The 25,326-nt window shown below is 48.5% G+C and overlaps 8 protein-coding genes across 8 annotated transcripts; 4 read left to right on the top strand and 4 right to left on the bottom strand.

Annotated features, from left to right (window-relative positions):
- Positions 1–1,547: 1,547 nt before the first annotated feature.
- On the bottom strand, positions 1,548–7,016 carry H257_11722 (hypothetical protein). Its single transcript, XM_009838728.1, has 4 exons — positions 6,360–7,016; positions 6,037–6,289; positions 4,612–5,964; positions 1,548–3,638 (listed from the first exon to the last, which is right to left on the bottom strand). Exons 1-4 carry the CDS (start codon positions 6,956–6,958, stop codon positions 1,641–1,643), a joined length of 4,203 nt encoding a protein of 1,400 aa, XP_009837030.1. The 5' UTR covers positions 6,959–7,016; the 3' UTR covers positions 1,548–1,640.
- Positions 7,017–7,113: 97 nt separating this feature from the next.
- H257_11721 (hypothetical protein) lies at positions 7,114–13,330 on the top strand. The gene is made up of 11 exons (XM_009838727.1): positions 7,114–7,618; positions 7,709–7,880; positions 7,931–8,185; positions 8,456–8,667; positions 8,733–8,891; positions 9,158–9,385; positions 9,434–9,590; positions 10,018–10,274; positions 10,526–10,899; positions 12,155–12,607; positions 12,922–13,330. Exons 1-11 carry the CDS (start codon positions 7,142–7,144, stop codon positions 13,232–13,234), a joined length of 3,057 nt encoding a protein of 1,018 aa, XP_009837029.1. The 5' UTR covers positions 7,114–7,141; the 3' UTR covers positions 13,235–13,330.
- A 778-nt stretch (positions 13,331–14,108) lies between these two features.
- Positions 14,109–15,367, bottom strand: H257_11720 (hypothetical protein). The gene is made up of 3 exons (XM_009838726.1): positions 14,719–15,367; positions 14,607–14,647; positions 14,109–14,530 (listed from the first exon to the last, which is right to left on the bottom strand). Exons 1-3 carry the CDS (start codon positions 15,339–15,341, stop codon positions 14,145–14,147), a joined length of 1,050 nt encoding a protein of 349 aa, XP_009837028.1. The 5' UTR covers positions 15,342–15,367; the 3' UTR covers positions 14,109–14,144.
- A 63-nt stretch (positions 15,368–15,430) lies between these two features.
- H257_11719 (hypothetical protein) lies at positions 15,431–15,843 on the top strand. The gene has a single exon (XM_009838725.1). It carries the CDS (start codon positions 15,471–15,473, stop codon positions 15,807–15,809), a length of 339 nt encoding a protein of 112 aa, XP_009837027.1. The 5' UTR covers positions 15,431–15,470; the 3' UTR covers positions 15,810–15,843.
- On the bottom strand, positions 15,434–19,609 carry H257_11718 (hypothetical protein). Its single transcript, XM_009838724.1, has 6 exons — positions 18,331–19,609; positions 17,036–18,039; positions 16,680–16,901; positions 16,104–16,325; positions 15,936–16,055; positions 15,434–15,883 (listed from the first exon to the last, which is right to left on the bottom strand). The coding sequence occupies exons 1-6, from the start codon at positions 19,574–19,576 to the stop codon at positions 15,851–15,853; spliced, it is 2,847 nt and encodes a 948-aa protein (XP_009837026.1). The 5' UTR covers positions 19,577–19,609; the 3' UTR covers positions 15,434–15,850.
- A 200-nt stretch (positions 19,610–19,809) lies between these two features.
- H257_11717 (hypothetical protein) lies at positions 19,810–20,567 on the top strand. Its single transcript, XM_009838723.1, has 3 exons — positions 19,810–19,906; positions 19,979–20,173; positions 20,266–20,567. Exons 1-3 carry the CDS (start codon positions 19,856–19,858, stop codon positions 20,269–20,271), a joined length of 252 nt encoding a protein of 83 aa, XP_009837025.1. The 5' UTR covers positions 19,810–19,855; the 3' UTR covers positions 20,272–20,567.
- A 29-nt stretch (positions 20,568–20,596) lies between these two features.
- H257_11716 (hypothetical protein) lies at positions 20,597–21,035 on the bottom strand. Its single transcript, XM_009838722.1, has one exon. The coding sequence runs from the start codon at positions 21,008–21,010 to the stop codon at positions 20,771–20,773; it is 240 nt and encodes a 79-aa protein (XP_009837024.1). The 5' UTR covers positions 21,011–21,035; the 3' UTR covers positions 20,597–20,770.
- A 209-nt stretch (positions 21,036–21,244) lies between these two features.
- H257_11715 (hypothetical protein) lies at positions 21,245–22,139 on the top strand. The gene has a single exon (XM_009838721.1). The coding sequence runs from the start codon at positions 21,297–21,299 to the stop codon at positions 21,996–21,998; it is 702 nt and encodes a 233-aa protein (XP_009837023.1). The 5' UTR covers positions 21,245–21,296; the 3' UTR covers positions 21,999–22,139.
- The last annotated feature ends 3,187 nt before the right edge of the window (positions 22,140–25,326 follow it).

Genomic DNA, 25,326 nt, shown 5'->3' with positions numbered 1-25,326 from the left:
GCAGCAAGGAACTTCATGGCAATAAGCGAAAACGAAAAATGACACGAAGCCCCGACCCTTTTTTGTGTCGGTGTCTGTCTTACATACGTAATACAAACAACAATTGATCGACCAAGCCACGCTGGATGACTGCGTTTCTTGGGAAATGTCCAAAACTACTTCAACAAACGAATTCGCAGCATGCCAAGCATCTCGATCGCACCACAGCATACCAAGCAGTACTACAGTACTCCGGAGTACTACAGTAGTGCGATGGAGATGCGCACTACAATGTAGTACTACCTCTGTCCGGAAGTAGTTGCAACATTCAGAATAATTTAATAATGAGAGTCAAGATTATCAAAATATCGAAAACTAAAGGTATGCTTTGATAGAGGAGTTCAAGGTGAATACGAATAAACTAATACCGTCCCAGAGTACCCTCAATCGAAAGAGTAAATCAAGAATCCATGTTTATTACTTTATCCACGCCAGCCCCTAGAAGGGGCTACTACAGTACCGGTAAGCCATACAGTACACGATGACTGTTTCTTGGGACAGTACTAACTTACCCTGGAAAGAAATATAAAGAAATGAGCATCTCCAACGGGGGTCCCTATATCGATATGTCGTACCTTCGAAGTTACGGATAATTTGGGGATGTATCCGGGTGTTTCTGAAAATATATCCAATCATATTTGAGAACATTTGGGCCAAACTAAGGATTGATCTAACTAAATAAGCCAATCATATCGGTATCCATGGCCATATTTGAAGTACCACTGTAGTCCAACTTGGCATTTCCAGATCAAGTTGTTATTGCACTACTGGTCGGACACGCAATTCAAATCCGTCTTTTGTTCATTTCTGGTTTACCATCAGTACGGATGCTAGCGTTTCCGCCACGCCGTCCATGTCGTTGCAACAAGAGTTGTGCCCTTCCGTCCACGGTAACCAACCCCCCACATTGTTTTATACATTCATTCCCCCCTTTCAACCCAATGTATACTGTATTCACGAGAGTTTTCTTCTAGACTTGCCCGATTGCACCAACTCCATCGTCTCTTTGCGCATCCCCATCGCTAGCAATGGCGATGTCGTCAGTTCCTTCGAAAGGGGCAATTTACTGCGTACCAGTGGGGGCGTTTATTCCTGGTTCCCCGAACCCGAAATTGTTGGTGCGCCCAACACCACGTACTGGTTCGTACTGGGCGCCTCCAGCGAATCCTGGGTCAAGGGGCCCATCTGGTTGTTCGGCCAAAGGTACTTCTCAACCGCGACCAACGTGAATGTCGCGACCTTCAATGGCGAAGACAACTCATGGTCCTTGATTCCCTTCAACGAAAACAACCGCCTCCTGTCCCTCGTTGTGGTTGCTACGTATACTCATTAGCAGTGTACTGTTGCTGCCAGTCGTGCGTGGCAAAGGCTCGTTAAGTGTGAAGGAGGCAAATGCACGGCAAATGCACGTGTTCCGAAATCTGTCTATTGTATTCTTCGCCGACCCAGGTCATGACGTTTCATAACATGATCACTCCCTGTCTGTCTCGGGTATGACACTTGAAAGAGGTGACATATATGTATGTACTAGTAGATCCAACTCGACGTGTAACCATAACGTTAGACCAGATACTGCAGTAACTTCTATGTAACTCCTACGACTACTGGGCATGTTTGGTGAGCTTGGACTTCAGCACTTGGGCTGGCAGCAACAGCCCGCCCGTCTTTTTCGCAGCTTGTGGCTGCTTGGGGGGTCCTTGGGGCTGCTGCTGGTAGGGGGGTGGCAGCGGAGGTTGCTGCTGCTGTTGGTAGGGGGGAATGGCAGCTCGAGCAGGCGGCGGTGGCGGCGGCGCCATGTCCGGGCGAGCTTGGAGTTTGTTGAAGTACTGCGCCATGGAATGGGCTGGGGCGTGCAAATCGCGGGATTCTTCTTTTTCAGCCCATTTAGCAATGAGCGAGTGCATTTTCTCCGTCGACGGCGGCGGCGGCGGCGTCACCACGTCCGTCGGCAGCACAATCAAAGGAGCGACAAGAGAGGGCGGATGGGGGGGTGATTGAGGGGACTTTGGACGGGAAGATGATGAGGATGATGTTGGTTGGTTGGGCGCTGGATGATACTCGGCAGACTTTGGCTGGTTTGATTGCTTTGGTTGGTGCTGCTGCGGTAGTAGTTGCTTGGAGCGGTGGAGGTGATGGTGGTTGGTTGGCGGCGGCGGGGGCGTCGACACGACCAGCAACGAAGACCAGTGCACCAACTTGCCGCGATATGCCGAACAGGTGCCTCCAAGAGTCGTGCCGCCGCTAAATTTCGCGTCAAACAGCACTTCCACACATGCGGTCGCTTGATGGGAGGCCACGACCGTACCCCTCAGTCCGAACGGAACCCCCCGGGCACTGAGACTCACGACGCGGTCGCCTAGCAGGGGCGGGCGTTGGCCAGTCGCTGACGATGCCGACAGATCGTAGTTGGACTCGACCGGTCGAAACAGTGCCGACGACTCAACGGTAATCTCCACGTCGCCTGTCGTCGATGATGGCGATGCTGCCGCTGTGCGACTGTCACCGGCGGCTTGAATCGCGTGAATGGCGGCGCGGGGCAGTGTCGCAGATGACACTGGAATCAACGGCAGTGGGGCAATATCGAGCTGGGAGAGCCACGTTTTGATGCTTTCCAGCACGCTTTTCACGGCGCTAGGGTTGGCCACGTTCAAGAACGCCGCGCCATCGTACACGGCCGAGTACGGCAACGTCTCGAGCGCGGCAAAGACCCGCGGGAACTTTCTCTGAAATGCCACGAGCGTGTAGAACGCCTTGTCCGTGTACTCCCATATGCCGCCATCTTTGCCGTCATTGTCGGCATCATCGTTGCCTACAACTAGCGATACGCTGTCGCCACGTGTCCATGCCATATCATCCGCGCCTCCTTCTTTTCGGATGTATCGGCAGTATCCAGCCAGCATGAGCTCCTTCTTAAACTTGATATTGAGCCCAATGTCATACCGACCAGGGTTGACCAACAGCGAGCCCGTGATGCGACCCAACGTCGACGGCTGGATGCCGAGTTTCTGGCACAGTACAAAGCTTGAGTAGTACTTGTCGCAGATGGCCGCGGCGATCGCATACCCAAACGGCGGCTCGGGCGACCGCGGGGATACGCGCACGCCTATCGTGGCTTGGTCTTTTGCATGATGGCGCACGACGGTGCCCGTGAGCCCCTTGGACGGACCGCGGAGGACGACCACGGACGTGTGCAGGGGAAAGCGGTCGGGGGCCGCCGCCGCCGCCGTCTCCTGGAACCGCAAGTCCAACAAATCGTGATGCAGCACCGCCAGCTGGAATGGAATCTTGACCGGATCGCGGCCAAACTTTTTGTGCATGGCGCCGGTACCCGGGTCCACCACCATGCCCTGAAGCGGCAGCACATGCAGCAGACACGTGACCGCTCCGATGGAGACGCCGCCGGTCCCCGGTACCCCCCGCCCAGACAGGTACCGACTGGCTTCGACCTGAGCGCGTTTAGCCCAGTCGGTTTGCTCTGAAGGGGAATGCCCATGGACGTGAACTTCGTTGGAAGAGGGCCAAGAAGATGTGATGACGCCGTCGCGGGTGCTGATGGCCACCACTTTGGCTTCGTGCAAGTGGGGATAGTTGACGTGCACCTAGGTGTATGATAAAAAACGTCAATAACACACTAGAGTGTTCCGTCGACAACGATGTCAAGCAGTCGATTCGAAATTGGAGTGGGGTGCTTGCTCAATCGAATTACCAGAATCACCAAATCGAGTACGATGTGATTGGTCGATATATCGACCAATCAAAGACCCAGAGGATAAATTGAGTGGCCAATCAAATCCACTCTTTGACCAAGTCAACCTTGAATTAGCGTGTGACTGAAATTAGTGTGATACTGGCTGATCTTTGCATTCAAAAGCTAGGACAAAGAATGGATCGATAGAGTTGGCGAATCAGCACAATAGACCTAATTTTGGGTAAAAGGACACAATATATGACGATACATAGTGTGTGTGATGATATACAACGTGATCAAAATTCAATCCCATCACCTACTGGAGTGTACTTTTGAGATAACACTGGATCCATCATGGATGAAATAGACAAACTATATATTGTGCTTTCGAGTGAATAATTTCGTGTGGTGGTTTCTCGTTGGAATTTAAATCGATTTGATTGGCTACCCCAGATGAGCTCAAAATTATTAGCCAATCAAAACCTTCTCAATGAATTCAACCAATCAGATCGGTTTGGTCGGCGCGATTCGATTGCACCCCCTCCCCAACTTTATATCAAATTGACAATATATATATATATATACTTTGTACGAGGAGGTCGTAGTAGTATATAAATATATTTTTTTATTTTCTATTTTCATCAATGCACATTGATAACAACAATACAAAGATCAAAACGTATTTCCGACAAACCCCCTCGTCCAACACATTTGCAACAGTCTCAAAACCCTCGACTCAAGAATGCATAAACATCCCCGTACCCTTCATGTATATATATATATATATATATATATATATATATATAATATTTCAAACACGAGAAATCACATGTCATGCAGTCGTCCCATCCTATATATATATATACATATAGATCAGGCCATACCGTAGTGCCAAGGACGAGTTTAGCTTGGTCGAGTGTTAATAACGACGCCTGATCATCAGCGGACGGGGGGGCTACATACAGCACGAGCGTATCCTTCTTGGAGCTCATGCCAAAGCAATTGACGCCGATTTTCGACAGCGCCGAGCTGGCTAGCGGCAGCGAGTAGAGCGATGGAAACCCCGCAATGGGCATGGTGAGTCCGTCGGTGAGGGTACAGCGGAAGTTGCGGCGTGGCGGCGGCAGCTCGTACACTTGGACACTTGAGTGGCAGCATGCAATGTCATCGAGCACGCCGGGGAGAGTCGACGGCAGCGTGTCCATGGCGCCGAGGTCGTGCTTGAACACGTACGCGGTACCCGGTCGGTTGCGGCGGCGTTCGGCGTCCGTGAGGTCGGCTTCGGGGCAGTGCAAGTGGATAGCGTCCACGAGTCGGCTGGCGTCGATGAACGGGAGGATGTTGACACCTTCCCATGCATTGCGCTTGCCGTCCATGTCGATTTCAAACGAAATCGGGTAAAACGATGCAATGGGGGACGTTGGGTCGGTCATGAGGCGCTGGTACCCCGGGGGGACGAGGGTCGCGCTTGTGGGGGGAAGCGTCGAGAGCAGTTGCTGGAACGGGAGGAACGGCACGCCCACGTCAAAGTGGATGCTGGCCACGATCGACGCAATGTCGGTCAAGTCCGACAGCATCGGCGAGTAGTGAAACGGGTAAAACCACGACCAAGATGGCACGCCGTGGAAGTAGTAGCCTGCGCACCACACCAATGCCTCAACATAGGCAACTTTGATGGCCGTGAGAAGCTCCGTGGAGGTGTCACGCAAGCCAAATTTAGCGCCGTAGTATGCCCACTTGGTAGCTTGAAACTCGGGGCTGCCACTCAGCACAACCACGTCGTCGCCTTCTTCTTCTTCGCCTTGAAAGGATAACGCATGCAGCAAATCCTGTTCAAACTGGCGGTCATTCCCGTCGTCGTCGTCTAATTCCGTGTCGTCGTGAGCTGAAACAACCTTGGCACGAACGGGAGAAGATCCATTCCGGCCATATCCGTTCCCGTATCGCTTCCGGTCGCGGAATTTCCGTTCCTCGTGCACGCGTTTTGTCAAAATAGCTTCCTCCATCGACCCAATGACCTGACATAGCCCCTCCAAGTGCTCGGGATGGGTCACTACGCCTGCTTCCGTCAAGTAATTGCCCCACTGGGGCAGCAAATCCCGGTACAGCCCCAGCAAGAGCGCGATCGCGTCCTCAGAGATGTCCAGTGTTGGGCTGTGCGGAATGAAATCGTTCCCGAGCAAAAACGTTAAAAAGATAAAGTCGTCGAGCGCGCGCTCCATGTCGTACCAGGCCACCTGAGGATGCCAACCAACGAGATATGGGATTGAGTGAGTAAGATGAGAGAGAGATGGGGGGACGACACGTACCGGTACGGACAACTCCATGTTCAAGTACTGTCGAAACAAGCTCAAGTGCACGAGCTGCCATTCAGGTTCTTTGGTCTGCCGCGCGATGATCTTCTTGGCCGAGTTGTCGTCCTTGCCTTTCTTGCGCGATGACCCGCCGCCAAAGTTGACCACTTCGCGGACGAGCGTGAAGTGCGGCTCATGGGCCATGAGACCGAGAAGCATCAGGTCGGCGTCCGAGCCGTACATGCAGTGGCGGACGTTTGGCGGGTACCTGTCCTCATGGAACAACGAACGGCGTGAGGACACGTAGCTAGCTAGACAGACACATGGATATTCGCTACCCGGGTTGCATCTTGGTGCGCCGAATGTACTCGACTATCTTGTGCTCGCCTTCACCCGGTACGTCTTGCCCGGAGAAGATGACAGTCAGGTCGCGCCACGACGGATCTTCCTTGAGCTTTTTGCGAATGAAGTACTGCAGGTGGCTCGAGAGGCGGTACATGAACTCGGTTCCGGGGGTGATGCAGTTGGAATCGAACAGCGCCTTGGGGGCCTCGCTCGACTCATTGTCGTCGTCGTCGTCGCGTTGCAGCGACAAGTTCTTCTCGTACAGCTCTTTGCCGGCGCGAAACCGACGGCTGCGTTGCTGGTTGAGCTTGGCGCGCGGCGCCACGCCATCCACGGCCAGGAAAAGAAGATTCTTCGGCTTGACAATGTGCGACACAATGCGGTCGATGTACGCAAAGATGGCCGGGATGTGGTGGGCTTCGCCCAACTCTTCGCACACCTCGTCGTCACTCGGGTGCGTGCATTGATGGATGATGCCGTTCAAGTCGAGGTACAGGTTGTCAAACTCCGGGAGCAGGGACACGTCGCTGATCTGCTGGTTGATCTGCGGGTAGCGCTCGCTGATCCAGCGGTAGAAGCGCGGGATTCCCATGTCGTCGTCGGCGGTGGTGGTAGGGCTCTCTCACGTCTTCGTTCCAATTCGAACTATCCACCAAAAGGAAATCGACCGACACTCACGTCCCCTTACGTTTTCACTCTCACTCTCTCATACTCTCAATAAGTCCGGCCACTCTCATGATTACCACTCTCAACACGACGGCGCCGCGCCTTCGTCATGAGTCGTGTGACTGTCCTGTACGAGCAAGCGTTCAAGGCCGCCGAGGATGGACATGCGGCAGAGTCAGAGAACGACCGACCATCGGCAATCCAAAGCTTCGAGCAGGCAGTGCAGTTGTTCAGTCGTCTCGCCATGGTCGAGACGTCGACGAAGCGAACGTTGCTGGAGGAACATATTCGAGGGTTCCAGCAGCGGATTCAAGATCTTCGAGGAGCAGAGACGAAGGATGATCATGATGATGCAGCAGCTGCAGCGCCAACGACGGAGCTCGTTATCCCGTCTCCTTCGACTGGCGTCCTACCTGTGTCCACAGACAGCAGTTGCCGTGCGTCCGACGCGGACGATGACCTTCACGGCGACATTCGATGGCAGAACGCGTCGCGGCTCGAGCAATTAGCTCAATCGACCGAAGTCGATGGCGACTTGTCCATCTCGATCGATTTGTACATGAAATCAGCCGACGGACTCCTGGAGGTAGGTACATATAGCGCGACGACAGACTGCCGTCATGCATGCATGTTAGCTGCTCTTCCTCATAGCTCCACCGACTACTTTTGTGCATAGATGCTGCGAGACAAGAACTTGTCGGACGCATTCTTGTGCCAGCGCGTTCGGACCAAAGTTGAGTCTATCATCGATCGGATCACAGCATTGAAGGAGCGCCACGACCTAGACATGGAGGACGATCTATTGATGGAGGAAGACCTGCTCATGGAAGTCGCGCTCGGTCCTGAGAGTACGTCCAACCGCATAATCCGCGTATATTGACTCGCCATGTGTCAATAGACATGAAGCTAAAGCAGCCGTCGCAGCAACTCCATCCCCCCCTTCCCCAACATGCCAACCCCAACCAGTTCGCTTCATCTCCATCTTCTACCCATCTCACCCCCCCCCCCCATGCAAAGTACACGGCGGAAGAGGTGGACGTCCTTAGGCGGTCGTCAGTGATCAACGGCCGACTGTTTCAGCCGTGGATGGCCTCCGACACCCACGTCGACGTCGCCGCCGACTCTTTGTTTGTCGACCCTGATGGCTTCTTAGGTACATATATATATATATATATATATATATTCCCGGCCGACCAAGAACACACTTATTTTTAATTATTATTTTATTTAAAAAATGTATTCAAAAAATATATTTATAATTATTGGTCATCGAGATGGCTTTTTTCAACAAAGCATGGACTTTTTATATTTAATTTTCGGTGCTTTTTCTGGTGTAGTAGGTCATGGCGGTCATGCCTATCACACATATAATATATATATTATATATAGTATTCAATCTATGTATTGATTTGACTTTGTGTAGCCATGTCCCCCAAGCAGTTGGATAAGTTAGCCAAGTGGAGCCGACCATCCGACTACGGCACCAACACCCCCCGCATGGTGTCGCAGATTTCGCCGTATGCGATTGTCCAGGATGTTGTCACAGATTGCTCGTTTGTGGCGTCGCTGTGCATCACCGCAGCTTATGAACTGCGCTTTCACAAGCAGCTCATCACCAACATCATCTACCCCCAGGTACGAACGAGCAGCTTTTACTAAATATATATATTTGATATAGTTGAATACTAAATATATATCAGGACCAACATGGTGTGCCAATCATCAACCCCGCAGGCAAGTACGTAGTGAAACTGTGGGCCAATGGGGTGCCGAGAAAGGTCGTGGTGGACGATCTCTTACCTCTGGGGCACTCTGGGACCCTCCTGTGTTCGTGCACCACGGAATCCAACGAGCTTTGGGTACAAAATATCTATTTCTGCATGAACGCATATATTTATATATGTATATATATTCTATGGTGGTCGTCGTTTATAAAAATATGTAGTGTGTCTGTCGGCTATCTATCTCATACAAAAAACGAGATTATTCAAAACATATTTGCATTTTCTAAATAAATAAAAAAAATAAAGATGTTGTTGGATGCAGTCTGCCATTTTATTCTTCAAAATATAAATATACATTATGTTGATATATATACTGTATATAAATATATATATATATGTAGGTAAGCATTGTGGAAAAGGCATACCTCAAGGTCAATGGCGGGTACGACTTTCCAGGGAGTAACTCGGGCATCGACTTGTTTGCTCTCACGGGATGGATCCCCGAGTCCCTTGCATTTGGAGACCAGAGCCAGAGCTCATCCGACATCATCTGGCAACGTCTCATGTCTGCGCACAACTTTGGCGACTGCCTCATCACAATCGCCACGGATGACATGCCCAAACCCGTGGTTTGGACCATATATATATATATATATATATTCATAGCGATATATTAGGCCAAAAGAGTGGGTCTCGTGCCCTCCCATGCGTACGCAGTGCTGAATGTGGTCGAGACTTCCAACAGGTTGCGCCTTCTGCTGGTGAAAAACCCGTGGAATCGCAAGCGGTGGCGCGGGCCCTTTGGCATGGACGACAAGGACCGATGGACAGACGGTAGGTACCTATATATCTATCTTTGTTTTAATATATATATATATATACGCCTCTGTTTTCACGATACTTTTCATCAGTTTATGTATATATATGTATAAATACCTACGTTTTTTATCACGTCACCGTAATCAACTATATATATATATATATCTTATAATATGTACATATATATATGTGTATATTATACGTTTTTCTCACGTTACCGTAGTCAAGTATATATATGTCTTATAAGATTTAATATATATATATAATATATATATACGCTTTCTCGCGTCACCGCATTCATGGAACTATATGTGTGTTGTTCCACACGGATCAACGCATATACATTTCTTGGTCTTCAATCATAGAACCTATTATATTGTTCAATATATTTATATATATCATGTATCTCACCTCATACATCTCTCTTTCATATATACGGCAGACCTACAGCGTGAATTGAACTTTCACTGGCACGCCGCCCGCCAAAGCGACGACGACGGTCTCTTCTGGATCGACTTTGCATCCGTCCAGGTGTATTTTAGCGCGCTCTTCCTCAACTGGAACCCCGACCTGTTTCGGTTTCGATATACCGTGCACAAGCACTGGCCCGTGGACGTCGGGCCTCAGAATGACACGTACAACCTTGGGTACAACCCCCAGTACCGCCTAACTTTTTTCAATCCAGACAGGCACACCAAGGTCCACCCCCTTGTCATGACATATCACGTTGGTCTTATGACCATTATGAGTCTTATGCTAGGACCATGATGAGTCTTATTCTATGACCATGATGAGTCTGATTCTATGACCAAATTAGTCTTATTCTATGACCAAATTAGTCTTATTCTATGACCAAATTAGTCTTATTCTATGACCAAATTAGTCTTATTCTATGACCAAATTAGTCTTATGCTATGACCAAATTAGTCTTATTCTATGACCATGGGTAGTCGTTGTCGGTGTGGATCTTGCTGTCGCGCCACGTCACGGCCGCCGCCGTGGACACTCCGCAGCAGTTCCTCACCCTGCACGTATTCAAGCAGGCCCATCGGGTCTTTTACCCCAATCATGCGTTTACACGGGGCACGTACAGCAACAACCCCCACTCACTCACCTGCGTCGACATCCAGCTGACCGCCGACGAATCTGAGACAACGTTCATGCTCGTAGCGTCGCAGTTTGAGAAACTCGCGCCGCTCGACTACACGCTGTCCGTCTTCTCCACGGACGGGCCGTTCGAACTCACCGACGCGCCAGAGACCCCGCCTCATCGCATCAACTTGATGGACGCGTGGACATCGGCGACCGCCGGCGGCTGCCCCAAGTACGATGAACATCATTGTCGTCATATTCGATGTATATTATTTCTACCTATAACACTATCGATGGTTGTATTTTTTAAATTAATTTTTTTAAAAATATTGTAAAATAGAAATAAAATTTTCTATTTTACAAAATTATACTTTTTTATTTTTAAATTATTGTACATTTGTTTATATCGCTACATGTATCACTAGGGTGTGTGTAGCCATGGTCGGGTTGGTTTCCTTGTTATCGTGTCTATCGTGTACTTGTTCTAATCGTAAGTTTCCTTCGGTGGTTGGTTTTGAATGAACCGCCAAACTGTCGCCGGGCCTGCGATTAATATATTAATTTCGAAAAAAAAACATTTTTGAAAAGCAACAGTATTTTTTACTCCTTTAGTTTTCATTTTTTGTTTAATATCCGTAATTTAAAATATGCTACTATTTATAGAGCCTATAAAATTATTTTATTATTATATATTCCAAGTTGAAGAGGTATCTCTGCATTACAACATTCCACCTTTTTAACCAATCGTATTGCAACCTCTATTCTTTTTAGCCAATCATACTCCTTTGCTCAATTGGTTGGCGATTTTTCAACACAATCCCCCATATTGGCAAATTGGTCACTGATATACACAATATCATGTACATATGTGTGTGTTTAATGTCGTTCCCTGTGGACGTTGATCTTGGCAAATCGAATTATGTCCTGACCAATCAAAGTGCCCGGACGAGACAGACATTTCAACCAATCATCGATCCGTATCGTTGGTATTTGGCCGCCCATCCACCAGTCGACGTGTTCCTCTTTCAAAAGAGAACTATATTATCCCATACTATTATACTTACACATTGCATACACACTTCAAATCTGTTGCCAAACGTTTCAATTTCAATCACATATATATATATATATATATATATAAATGGGGATCCGGGTTCGTTCTCGTGTGTGGCTGTTTTACCTCTCATATTGTCCTTTTAACCAAAATGTGGACTACTTTTGTGCTGGATCGCCAAATCGATCGATCGATTCATTTTGTATGTAAAAAGTTGCCCTGTGGGGATTGATATCACACTAATTTCAGTCACACACTAATTCTACGTTGTTGATAGTTTCCTGCAATCTGATTGGCTAAATATATCCTTCTGCCGATTCTTGTGTACATGTATTTGATTGTGTCGATTCTTCATTCCCCATGTCGCTCCAGTTTCGAATATAAACACATAAACAATATATATATAATATACGCTGCGATGGTGTGTGCGTAGACATGCCACGTTCCTGGATAACCCCCAGTACCAACTGGTCGTGGAGAGCTTCATGGAGCGGATGCTGCTGACGTTGGAGGCGCCAGTAGATCTAGCAATCAACCTCCGGCTCGTGGGGGGCGACGGCCAGCGGGTGGGGAGTGTGTCTAAGAAGAGTCTGCGGGGCCAGTCGGGCGAGTACCGTCCCGGCTTTTGCTACTTGGACTTAGATGCGGTTGAGGCTGGTTTGTATACGATTGTTGCGTCCACATATGAGCCGCAGTGCATGGGGTCGTTCTCCCTGCAAGTAGCGGCCACGTCGCCGCAGTTTCAAGTGTTTGCGCTGCCTCCAGAAGGCCACAATATGGTGCCGTTTGTGTGCACTGGCAAGTGGAACCCGGACGCGGGCACGGCCGCGGGGTGCTCCAACTATGGACAGTACCTGCAAAACCCCCAATACCTGCTGCATGTCCCGTACGTTGTACAATGTACAACCAACCCTGTGTCGACATGGTTGATATGATTGGAAATTCGGCGTGAAAACTTGCAAATTTCGCGTGGTGTGTGTCTAAAATGAATGTTAAAATACATGCTGGAGTTCTGATTGGCTGAATAGACTTGTCTTTTCTGTAAGAGCCAATCAAAAATCCATTGAAATTTGGATGAGCCAATCGCGTTTCGAATTTATTCTTTTTGATTCGGTACCGAGATATTCTTGGATTCGACAATGTCTAGACATTTGTCCCGAATCCACAATATTATTATTATTTTTTTATTTCCTTGGATAGGGTCAAGTGCCAACTGTTTTTCCGACTCCGGCCACCTCGATCGACGTTGCCGTCGGAATGTTCCATCAACGTGTCCGTGTACGAGTGCAGCCCGTCGGGTCAGCTGCCCGACGCGACTGCCAACCCCACGACCGCCTTTCTCACGTCGGCCAAGGGCGCGTACACCAACAGCACTTGCGGCGTCCGTACCCCGCTCGCCCATGTCCCCCCTGGCTACTACCTTGTCATTCCATCCACGTTTGAACCCCGTCGCGGAGACTTTGACCTGCACGGGTACGCCAACCTCCCCGTCACGACCAGCCGGTTGCGCTGAGAGTGGAATTACGAATTCAACGTAGTCGCCCGATAAAAATAGTTTGTGATGTATGTATACAGTTAATAGCCTACTATTGTTAATAGTCGATTGCTAGACTACTACTACTGGACAACCATCCCAAAAATCCAACCTCAGACAATGTACATAAGAATAATGCAAATCAACGTTTAGTAACGTTTTTAGGACCATCTCAATCCAATGAACTTGCACCGTGGGAAATGTAGTAGTCCAAGCAATAGGAGGGAGGGTATGGGATATATATATATATATATTTAGAAATTGACCAGAGTAAGTACTACAGTACGTACTGTAGTAGTACCATAATTAGTGCGGTCCACACTATATATCTCAATCTACACTATATTATGGGCTTGGAGAATTCGTGCGAACCGCATCAATTTTGAATATTGAGAATTAGTAAGGATTATTATCTTGATTTTTGTATGTGGGATTTGTCGTGAAAAATGTCAAAACAGTAGTAGTCAATAATATACTGCAGATACATCATGTACAAGGAGTATTACACATTCCTTGATGGCTTTCTATTAGAGCAATTGAGCACACCCCAACACGAATTCCCAACCACAAATCTCTGGAATTCCATCACATATGGATTAGTGAGGACCACACGAATTCTCAATCCACACTAATTCTCAATCCACACTAATTCTCAATCCACACTAATTCTCAATCCACACTAATTCTCAATCCACACTAATTCTCAATCCATACTAATTCTCAATCCATACTATAACTACGGTCAATGGTAGCGCATGCGTTAATATTACTAAGTAGCTCGTAGTATTTGATTGCAAGTACTACTACTAATAACCTTGCAATCTCTGAGTACATACAGTTATTAGTAGTTACTTGTCAATATATATGTCTTTGATTTCGTCAATTGTTATTATGTGTTGTACAAGTACGCTTCGACCAACGCCATGTCGTGAACGTAGTGAAACGTGACAGAGTCCGCGGCGCAGCACTCGGAGCCGTTCTTCCACCCAATCCCAACATGGTCCGAGTGCCAGTTCTGACGGTCGAGTACGTCCGTGTCATTGGGCCAGTAATAAACTTGCTCGGGCGAGTACTGGTGGAACCGCTCGCGCCCGACGCCGTCGCGGGTGTCTTGGGGCACGACCTGTAGATGCAGCATGCAAAACGACACGGCCCAGTCGTCCGGCACGACTGCATTGGGGATGCAGAACGGCTCGTCGAGGACCTGAGTGATGGCGGACAAGTACGCAGCGTTAAACGCGTACCCGCCGCCTCCAGGGGTGTAGTACAGCCCCCCTACACATACATTACCAGGTAGCTAGCATCATGGCATCAACTAAGATCAAAGTCAGTCATGTATTATGCCGACAACCTTGTTCTTTCGTGGCCTTGGTCACTTGTCCAAGGAAGTACCTGTAGGTGACTTAGCCGATTCAATCTGATGTTGGAGCAACATAGTTAGGACGATGAACAGGATTAACAACCTATAGTCCAGGGGCATGTGTTGCTTGTCTCCAAATGCGTGATGCATGATCCAAGGCTGCAGCGTCATCCTGTGGCCCAGCAGCACCGGTTCCGACGGAGTGCCCGCGTGACGTGCCAGCAACGACTTCAAGTTGTCAATGATAACATACGAGTCGTCGTCGCACTTGAGAATCCAATCGAACGACGCCGCGTCGAATTCCCGACTGAGCAGGCGCAGCGCGAAGCGATGTTTTTGCCACAAGTGCTCGTGTGTCGGCGGCGCCACGACGCGCACGGTCGGGATGGTCGCGTCCTCGACGTTGCTCATGAAGAGCAGCTTGTTGCAGCGACGACCCCACGTGGCTTTGATGGCGCGTGCTCGGTCGTGCGTCGCGTTGAAAGTATTCACCCAGCACAGCACGCGCACTCGTTCGGCTTCGGGACTCGTGTGCACCGACACCAGTTGCAACGCTGGCAAGTGTGTGCCTAGGCGGCGCTCCAGCGGCGTCACGTTGTCCGCCATCATGTACTGCTTGGCATTCTCTTTGTAGCGGAAATCTTGCCCTTGGCCGTAAACGAGTCCAAGTACGTTAAGGGCGACGAGGATTACGCCGTAGATCGGCGCGTGGTTCCATCGCCACATGCAGGGATGGGTGTCCTTTGCTGGAAGATCTTCAAATGCATATTTTTCGTTCCAATAATCCCTCGTTATCCGGATGCGTCATTGTTTCCGTGACTGGTAGGAATCGATCTCCCTCTCGCACATCATCCGATGGCGGAACCGCAACTGAATGAGCAGCAAGTGATTGCGACGTACAAGGGTATGAAGAACGAAGTCCGTCAACTTGCTGAAAAGCATGCCGAACTGGAACTGGAACTCCATGAACATCAGCGAGTGGCAGAAACGTTGAACGGGTACGAAGGCACCCGCCGTGCGTTCCGCATGGTGGGCGGCGTGCTCGTGGAACGCACCGTGGCCGAAGTGCTGCCGGCGGTGGCCAGCAATGCCGACGGCATTCAGAAACTCATGGTGCAAGTTGCGGACCTGCTAAAGCAAAAGGAAGCGACGGCGAATGCGTGGCAGGCCCAGTACAACATTCGATCTCAATAATACCATAACACCCTCCTTGTTCAACGTTACTCGAGCTCTAGTTACGACCGAGTACTGCCGCCCACCATTCTCGTCTACAACACGTTCATGGTCACCACGAACGACACTCAATCCCTTGCTTCCTACCTGCAACACGACGTTGATGGCCTTAACGTGGTCGTACTTGGTGTTGGCCAAGTTCACTTTGTCGTCGGAAATGCTCTGCTGCCGTTCCAGCATCGCCTTGAGTGCTTGAATCGCGTGATCCTACAAGGACGCCCATATACATCACTACCTTCGACCGCCCTGCTATACCTTTTGCTTGATCGTCTTCTCGAGCTCCGCCACTCGATGGTCCTCATGAGAAGGTTCGTGGGGGATCATGCCGACGGAGGAGGAGGACGATGCACGTGTCCGCGCGCCATTCTTCTGGAGCGCCGTACTCCACGTGTACTTGAGGTCTTGCATCTCGAGCACATGACTCTGTCGCAACCGGTCCATCTCTGTCGCGTGAAAATGATCCCATTCCGCGACTTGCTACACTCACATCACACCTTGTCATTGGCATCATATATATATATCCTGTTCAGTCAATACTAGGATACATGTACTCATTTGCATATATATATACATATATATATCCTGCTGTCAGTCAAAATGCATGATATATATATATTCTGTTCCGTTGATATGCATGTACGCATTTGCATACATATATCCTGCTGTCAGTCAATATGCACAGGGTATATATATATATATATATCGTTATAGCAATATATAGAGATAGACAGATACCCTGCTCAGCCCAATACAGCTGTAAATTCGAGCTAGATATGCACTACTTGGCTCGGCCAATATATATATATATATATCCTGCAGCATACAAACTACCTTGGTCAAGGCATCGACTTGGGTTTCCAGTTGCTGAGTATGCGCCGTCCGCCGCCTTAGTTCGTCCACAGCGCCTTCCAGCGCGGCACTCGACGCCGTCAGCGCCTTCAGTTGGCCATGGGATGTCGCGAGCTCGAGTTTCAACGCTTCCACTTGCCCGTGCAATTCCAGGTTTTGTTCGCTCGAGAGTTTTCTGTCGGTGGCATACTTGGATATCCGCCGCTATCCAATATATATATAATATATATATACGCGTGAGAAAAGAACGAGGTTGGTTTGTATATATATATATATATATATATATATACGCGTGAGAAAAGAACGAGGTTGGTTTGTATATATATATATATATATACCTGGACTTCGTGTTCCCACTTGCGTCGCTCCTTTTCAAAAGATAGGATTTGGGTGCGCTGGCCGTGCATTTGCTTGTGTAAGCAGCGGTTGACTTCCTTTTCTACTTTTAACTCGCGCTGGTACCACCACTCCTTGGCGTGGGACCCCCGCAGCGCCGCGGCATGGGCGCGTACTTTGAGCATGTTGGCATGCATATCGTCTCTAGCAAACGAGTAAAAGGGCTGCATCATCCACGACACAACTGGGTCTGTCTTAGCATCATGTTTCCATTTGGAAGCGGCAGCACTAGAAGAAGGCGAGTCTACTGACGGCGGCGTGTCGTGGCTAGGTTGTACGGCCAGCCACGACACCAACCCCGCACTGGTATCTACCAAGGCGGGCGACGACGACGACGATAACGTTGGGTGAGCAAATAGACGGGGGTGGTGCCGCAGCTGAAGGAACAGCGCTTGCACGGTCGATCCCGTTGCTGGCGGAAATAGCTCCGTTGAGGTCAAGTTGGTGTGGAAGTAGCTCACGCATTCCCACGGCGCCAGCGCATATACGCACCGAAACACATAGGCCACGAGCCCCAGCGATGTTGACTCCACCACAGAAGTTCCCTCTGGACGCCGCCCGGTAGAGTCGTCGTGGGTCGTCGGTTGTGCGAACGACCCGCCAAGGCATACGAGCCATCCGTCCTCGTCAAACTTGCCAGTTAGCTCCACCAGCACCTCGTCACTCGTCTGTTTGTTGCTACTGCGCACGGACACGTCGAGGTTGGCGAGCCGGCTAGGGGTGCCGATCCATGGGTACTCGTGCTTGGATGTGGTAAACCGGATGGCGCCCACGAACGTACGGCGGCTGCGGGGGTTCTGCTGGTGATGATACTCATAGTTGGACACGTCCACGCACGTGATAAACTCGTGATGATCCAATGCCAACACTTGGCGCGTCGTGCGGAATGTATCATGGAGGGCCGCGGCGTCGCCGCGCAGCGGCAGCACATGCACCCCGCCAAACTCTACAATATATATATATATATATATAATATATTGTATGTACTACTCAAAACATTTCCTCTGGTGGTTGGTTGAATGAACCGCCAAACAATCGCCGGATCTTCGAAAGTTCATATAAAACGAAGTTGAAGAATGACTGCAAGACTACAATCAATCTTTTTAGCCAATCAAACTGCAACCTTCATTCTTTATATCCAATCATACTCCGTTGCTCGCGATTTCATCAATCCCCCAAAATATAGGCAATTTTTACTGAAATGCGAAGAATGGATATACTACTTCATATAGTGTACCGTCGTGGAGGGTCACTCGAAGCGCGCGGATGCCTGCGCCGCCCGTAGTGTTGGATTTCGCTGATCCGATCCACAATTCAATCTGGTGGAGCCCATATCCACGTGGCACGCTGTCGTGAAAGGTCGTTGTGGGAAGGGGGTCGTCGAGGGTTGTTGGTATTGGAATAGGCGGTTTCGTCGCCCAGTGCGTCCAATACGTGGCAAATGCAGAGTGCACTTGATCGGGTTTGAAGATCGGGATCGCGTCCGCGAGCTGGGCGTGGTCCCACATGGTCACGTCGGAGGGCGGTACGAGTGGCCGCGGCAGGACGGCCGCGCATGCTGCGATGGCGTGCCAAAGCAACTCGAGGACGTCCGCGATGGCTGAAGACGATTCGGTCCATATGGACGCGGCAGCTGCGGGTAGGAACAGCGCGAGAAACCACATTTGGAGTACGACAGTGGCTACGCCTTGACGAGGAGGCGGTGGCTGCACCAGAAGAGACCACAGGGGTGTCGACACGAATGTGACACTGTCAAACCAAGGCTGTATTACGACATGGCCTAGCAGAACCCATCGATGCATGGTCGCTGGGGTGGGGACGAGCTGGTGGTCAGGGGACATGAGGAGGTGCATTGCCGTGTAAAAGACACTGGGCTTGGCGTGAACAACATGCAAGAGCGCATTCAACTCGATGCTGCGGTCGGACACTTGCGTGACACTGCTACACGTACTACTTTGACCTGCGACGATGTCAATCAACGCTTTCAAGCACGTGTGGTGGCTTGTTGTCGATTGAGTGTCGAGTACGCACACGGCGACTAAGAAAGGCTCCAGGACGGACTGCAGCTCTAGCGTGGACCCTTGACCACACCATTTCAATGCCACGGATGCCCATGCGGATAAGATGGTGTGAATGGCGCTCTCGCACTCGTGCAAGACAGGGTGGAACGCTTGCACCAATGGAAGGCCAAATTGGAAGAACACGATGACCTCTTCTTCGCACATGCTCGATGCGGCATGCTCGTCCTGGCCACACGGCACGACCTCGCGTACATCCCGAGTGCTAGTGTCGGACGAAACTTCCGACTCGGTCAAGTCAGAAACGAGACCGAGCTGCTGAGACAGGGTTCGCAATGCGAGCACTTTGGCATTGGTACTCCGTTCGATCTCTTGAATGAAGGCATGCAGGACATCTTGGTCAACATTCTTGTGGCGAATGCAGTGCACCACATCGCCCACCACGCTCGTCGCCGCCGCCGCCATCTGAGAGTTTTGATTCCAGTAACGTTATCCAACATACAAATTCACTTTTTTTCGTGCAAATTTTATCGCTTTTTCTAACATACAAATTCACTTTTTTTCGTGCAAATTTTATCGCTTTTTCTAATTTTTGCGTATTTCGGGTGCACAGAACGTACGTACAGGCGTACATTAGGTGTACGTACTAGTACATTCCAATGGTCATGTACTATAGTATTACTATTAGTATGCGTTGGGTGGTTTGCCAGCACCTCCTGTGTCATCTCGATAACCAAACTTGACATGGACGACACCAACCTCACCGCGCAACAGAAGAACGAAGTCATTGCACGGGTACGCGTCTTCTCCCTCCCATTACAAACAGCGCACAGACAGAAGCAAGAGCCTTATCATATCTGTCTGTAGGTCCGTGCTGAGGTCCAACAGCAAGGCCTCCAGGAGCTGACCCAGGCCGTGCAGGAAAAGTGCTTTAACAAGTGCGTCACCCGGCCACAAGAACGACTTGACAGCAAGCAACAACAATGCTTGTCCATGTGCATTGAGCGATACATCGATACGATGAAAGTCGTGTCGGCCTCGATGATGCAGCGCGGCCAACGGGTATGTAGTAGTACCACGTGCATCCCATACCTGCTGACACTTCCATATACCTCGCTCTCTCCAAATGTGTCGTTTGATCCCGATTTTTGTAGGGCTAGTCACCACGGTCACTCGTTCTGCACAGTTTTGCTGCTGCTATGTCCAGCAGCAGTGACTTGGTTGCATATCAAGCGCATTCGGTTAACGACGAACGTCTTCTTATCATGGCTTTGGTTAACTTTGTACTACCGGTAGTATACGGTACACCAGTCGAACACGAGATTCGTGATGTGGGTAGAGTTCATAGATTTGTGGGGGCGGCTTCATATGTCCATGGCGCACGTTGGTATGGCTAATCGAGCTGCCGGTAGTTGGATCTACAGTAGCACGTACCCTTCCATGTGGTCCAGCATTGAACAAGGTATGCAACCAACCCAATAAAAATAGAACGAACAACAGTGGTGTGTCGATCCCCAAATCCCAAGGATACATTTGATACTGTTATTGAACCAAACTTCGCATACAACAGTCCGTCGCCTCCCCGCCGATGCGGAAGACGACGAAGTTGGTGGCGAAGAATCACTAGAATACACTCGTGGTTGTATGTCGAGAGATAACTTAGTTCTTTTCTTCGGCCTTGCGGACCAAGTCGGTCAACGCAGCGTCGCCTTCACCCTTGGCGCGGATGTAGCCGGACAACGCGTATACGTCGTTTTGGCCGGTGTAGACACCGTTGGCGTCCACCTTGGCGACGGCGATCTGCACGGAGGCATGGTCCTTGGCCGACAAGATGCGGTTGGTCCACGAGCACTTGCGGGGGATGTAGATGTCGATGTTTTGGCCAGCGTCGTTTTGCATCTTGGAGGGGTGGAGAATTCAAGAATGGCCACCAATCGATGGGGTATCGGAGTATTCGTTTTCACAGGTTTTCCAGCCTCCTGCCATTCAAGCTGTACGTACGTTACCTGCCACCCATACAAATTCTAAGTCAACTGCCATGAACTCCAATCCTTTCATGAACCAAATTGACTTGGATTTTGTATGCCAAATTATGTTTTTCTATTTTTTAAAGTGCATACAAAGACAAAGCTATTTTAAAACAACGAGGTGTATCGCCATCACCCCATATATCTCAACACGTACGATGTCCCGGTTCACGAAGAAGGGACGCCCGCCGCCAGGGTATGAGTACATTCAACCTGTGATGGATGCGCTAGAGAGCGAGCTGAGAGAGCGCACCACGGATCCACATGAAGGCTTGCGCAAGTGCGAAGCCATGTGGCCCATCCAGCAAATCAACTGGCAGCGAAGTCGGTACGTTTACGACATGTACTACAAATACAGCAAGATCTCCAAAGAAGTGTACGAGTACTGCCTGCGCATGAAGTTGGCCGATGCCAACTTGATTGCGAAGTGGAAGAAGCCAGGTTACGAACGTCTGTGCAGCACGTTTGCGATCAACTCGAAGAATTACAACTATGGGACCGTGAGCATTTGCCGAGTGCCCAAGCACCAATTGGCAGACGCACAGCAGATCCAGGAACGGCATTCGGGATGCCGCGGGTGTGCCTCTGGTCCCGGTGGGTACCACAACATCTTCGGCAACAAGTATGGCCAGCACTTGGCTGCGATTCAGATCATGCGCGAGCGCCGAGGGGGCGATGGCGTGTGGGCTCAGAACGAGGCCGCGGACGTGTCGGATGTGGAAGAAAGCGACGACGATGACCAAGCATCAGTGCCGAACGAAGTAGACGACGAGACAAAGATCGACCCCGACGAAGAAGAAAAAGAAGAGGTGGACGAGGAGGCCGCCGCCCCCAACGCCAAAAAGCGAAGAACCGATTAACAATCATCCTAGCAGCAATGCCATCTTGATCTCTTACGTCGGTTGCTCGCGCATAATGAGTTGCAACCACCTGCATGATATCCACACAAGTACAATAGACGACATCACGCCTTCACTGCAATATGAGATCTGTACACCAACTCATGTTGCAACGCTTCCTCTCGAATTGCCTACCTTTAGTATGTAGCGCCTTGTCCATCTCACTGTTGACGTAACAGTGTCGCAGGTTTTTCAGTTTTGCAAACGAATGTATGGCCGACCTCCACAGACAGATGTGTTTACTCGTGGCCATTGACTTGCATTCTGTAGCGCTCTGACAGGTCGTCCACGACCCTTATGTAGCATTTCTCTAGATGTTTATATGTGCGACACCACAGATGTATGTCTTAATCGACTAACAGTAAATTCCGTTTTTACGTTATTTGAGACTACTTGGATACTGAATTGTAGCTGAATTAACTGTAATGATATACAACGACATAACGTAAAATGCCAATTATTTATGACATACAACTTTCATTTGATTTCAAAACATGGGCATATCTCCGTCCTGCTTCATCATGATCGAATTCTAAATACTACTCCTAAAGGTAGAGAAATCCCTGGTGAAAAACCCATAATTAACATGTTCTTATGCCCTTGGGCAAGGCTTGGAGTCTTTATAGACGCAGAACCTCTATAATTTTGAATTTGTATTTTAACCTTCCTTTTGTATGTCATTGTAAATAGAAATTCAGAGGTTCACTGTATGATTGGTGCATATTCAACTAACGATCTATGATTAGTGCATTTTCGTACGACCTAAATTGACACATACGTCATAAATTGGCACTTTACGTTGTCGAATATATTGTGTTCTGCAGTCGTATTACCGTATAGTGTATATGTACTGTATTGCGACGGATTAATCTATTGCGACTCCTGTAATAACTGATAATTTTCTTGTAATAACTGATATTTACTTGTGAATATGTTGAATATACTTCAAATTTGTATGACGCAATGGATTAACAAAATTTTGAGAACGAGTGTCGGCCGGTTGGATATTGATTTGCAAGGCTTTTCTTCCAATACTCTTGCGCCGTTTGATTGGTTCTTGAACATAGATTTTAAATTGACTGTGAGTCATATGTCTTAACTGTAAATTGATTTTTTACGTTATCTATTTTTTACCTATTCTCAACCAGTGGGTTGATAGATTTCTGGAGGATGAAAAAGATAACGCTAGGCCAGGTCTAATGCCACAAAAAATGGCATAAAATGGCCGTTTTCGAAGAAAATTCGAAATTTTCCATTTTTCGAGATTTTGTGCGTCTGGATGCCACCAAAGTTCAAAACTCTATGCCACAATTTTCTTGAGAATCAGGTGTTTTATGACATGTAAAAATTGGTCTAACTTTTTTAGGGAGGTTTGTGTTCACGTTGAAGTCTTGCACTTCAATCGGAAATCGAATATTTTTTTCCAATATTTAGCTGGCATCCAGACAAATTTGGAGATACTTCTTTTCTCGATTTTTTTGTGGGATATGAAACTTTGGGAATTTTTTTTTGCAGACTTGCCTTATGGCATAACTTTATGGGGTGGCATCCAGACCAGCCCTTAACTTATTTTTCACTCGTGGCTCAAATAAATAACTTATTACTCGCTTCAGAGATTATTTCGAATAACGTTAACTTAGGGTGCGTCGGGTAACATTTCAAAAATAATATTCCATTTTCTCGCAAAATGGGATTACTACACCATTTTGCAGTTAAGTTGGACGAATGCCCGATATATTTGGTGGTGTGCCCGATATAATTGGCCATGTGCACGTTTAATTTGGCACACGGATGTCGTTTGCCTGATATATTTGGCGATGTGCCCAATATAATTAGCCGTGTGCCCAAGTAATTGGCCATCTGCCCGATGAATTGTGTCATGTGCTTGATGAAAATGGAAATCACGCAATAAAATGTCAATTCAATATAGAAATGGTCGTCAAACGACACATGACGCATCGTTGCTGTGACGTCACATACCCACGCCCATGTTGCCCATGGCCTCCGCGCGTCCATCGAAGGTGCGTGCGTACCTTGAGGTAAATCGAAAAATGAACTCTGCGCGCGACAGATTCAAATTTTGGAGGGAATTGACGTATGGACGAAACGTTGTTGTAAAATATACTTTATTCAAGTATAAATTTCGAATGATCTTGCATCTTGCCTTCGCGCGTTTTCCTCCGAACTTCAACCACATGATGTTTCCACCAAAACTGATTTGCACACCATGGAATATAATTATTTGAGTTATTTCAATTTCATCGGGCAGATGGCCAATTACTTGGGCACACGGCTAATTATATCGGGCACATCGCCAAATATATCGGGCACACGACATCCGTGTGCCAAATTAAACGGGCACATGGCCAATTATATCGGGCACACCACCAAATATATCGGGCCCACGGCCAAATATAACGGGCATTCGTCCAACTTAACTGCAAAAAGGTGTAGTAACCAAAATGCCATTTTCAAAATCGAGGTAAAAGATCCATTTTGTAATATAGCGTTTTGGACTGCTTCAACGAGTAAATCCCACGTGGAATTATTGGATTTGGGTTAAAACTCTGCAAGCAAGACATCTTTCAATTTTGATGAGATTTGATGAATTCGGCCCTAAAATGGCGCTTTGGGACTGAATACAATGTATTGCAATATTTTCGGTTACCAGACGCACCCTTAAATTTATCCAAGATCTTGAAATTGGTGCTATTGAATCTGGACATTCACGCAATTAACTTGTTGTAAGTGCACTGTAGCATTATATTCTAGGCTTTCCGTTGCTTCTTGCGCATTTGGCTAAGCCAAAAGGGCGATCGCACTCAAAAATGACCATCACTCACGACCCTCGCTGATTGGCTCAAAATTAGGTCACCACATTTTTGAGGTCGAGGTGAGCCACGATAATGCGAGAGGCGGCATATGGGTGGAGCAATATACTGTAGATTCGTCAAACAAGTTTCGTCGGTTGTCAGTATACAGTTACATCCGAATACATGTTGAGTTTGAAGTACTACGTAGTATTGATAATTATCCTGCCTATTGAAATTTATTATTTATTTTGCCGTTGTAGTTTACTATTAATAGTAGTTATCTATTTTTCTTGATTGTAAGAAAAGATAACTCATCTATTATGGTGGTGGCGCCAAATAATCTATTTTCCCTTCGAATAAAAAATACTACTAGTAGTATATTTTACTTACTATTAGTAGATTTGTTTTTGAGAACCCCTGATGGTGTCTATCTATACAGTACGTACTGACATCTAACTCGTACTAACGTTAACGTT

This window comes from Aphanomyces astaci, assembly GCF_000520075.1.
Source record: "Aphanomyces astaci strain APO3 unplaced genomic scaffold supercont1.35, whole genome shotgun sequence".
Lineage (NCBI taxonomy): Eukaryota > Oomycota > Saprolegniomycetes > Saprolegniales > Verrucalvaceae > Aphanomyces > Aphanomyces astaci.
The sequence above is the reverse complement of the archived record's forward strand: the minus strand, read 5'-3'. Positions and strand labels throughout refer to the sequence as shown.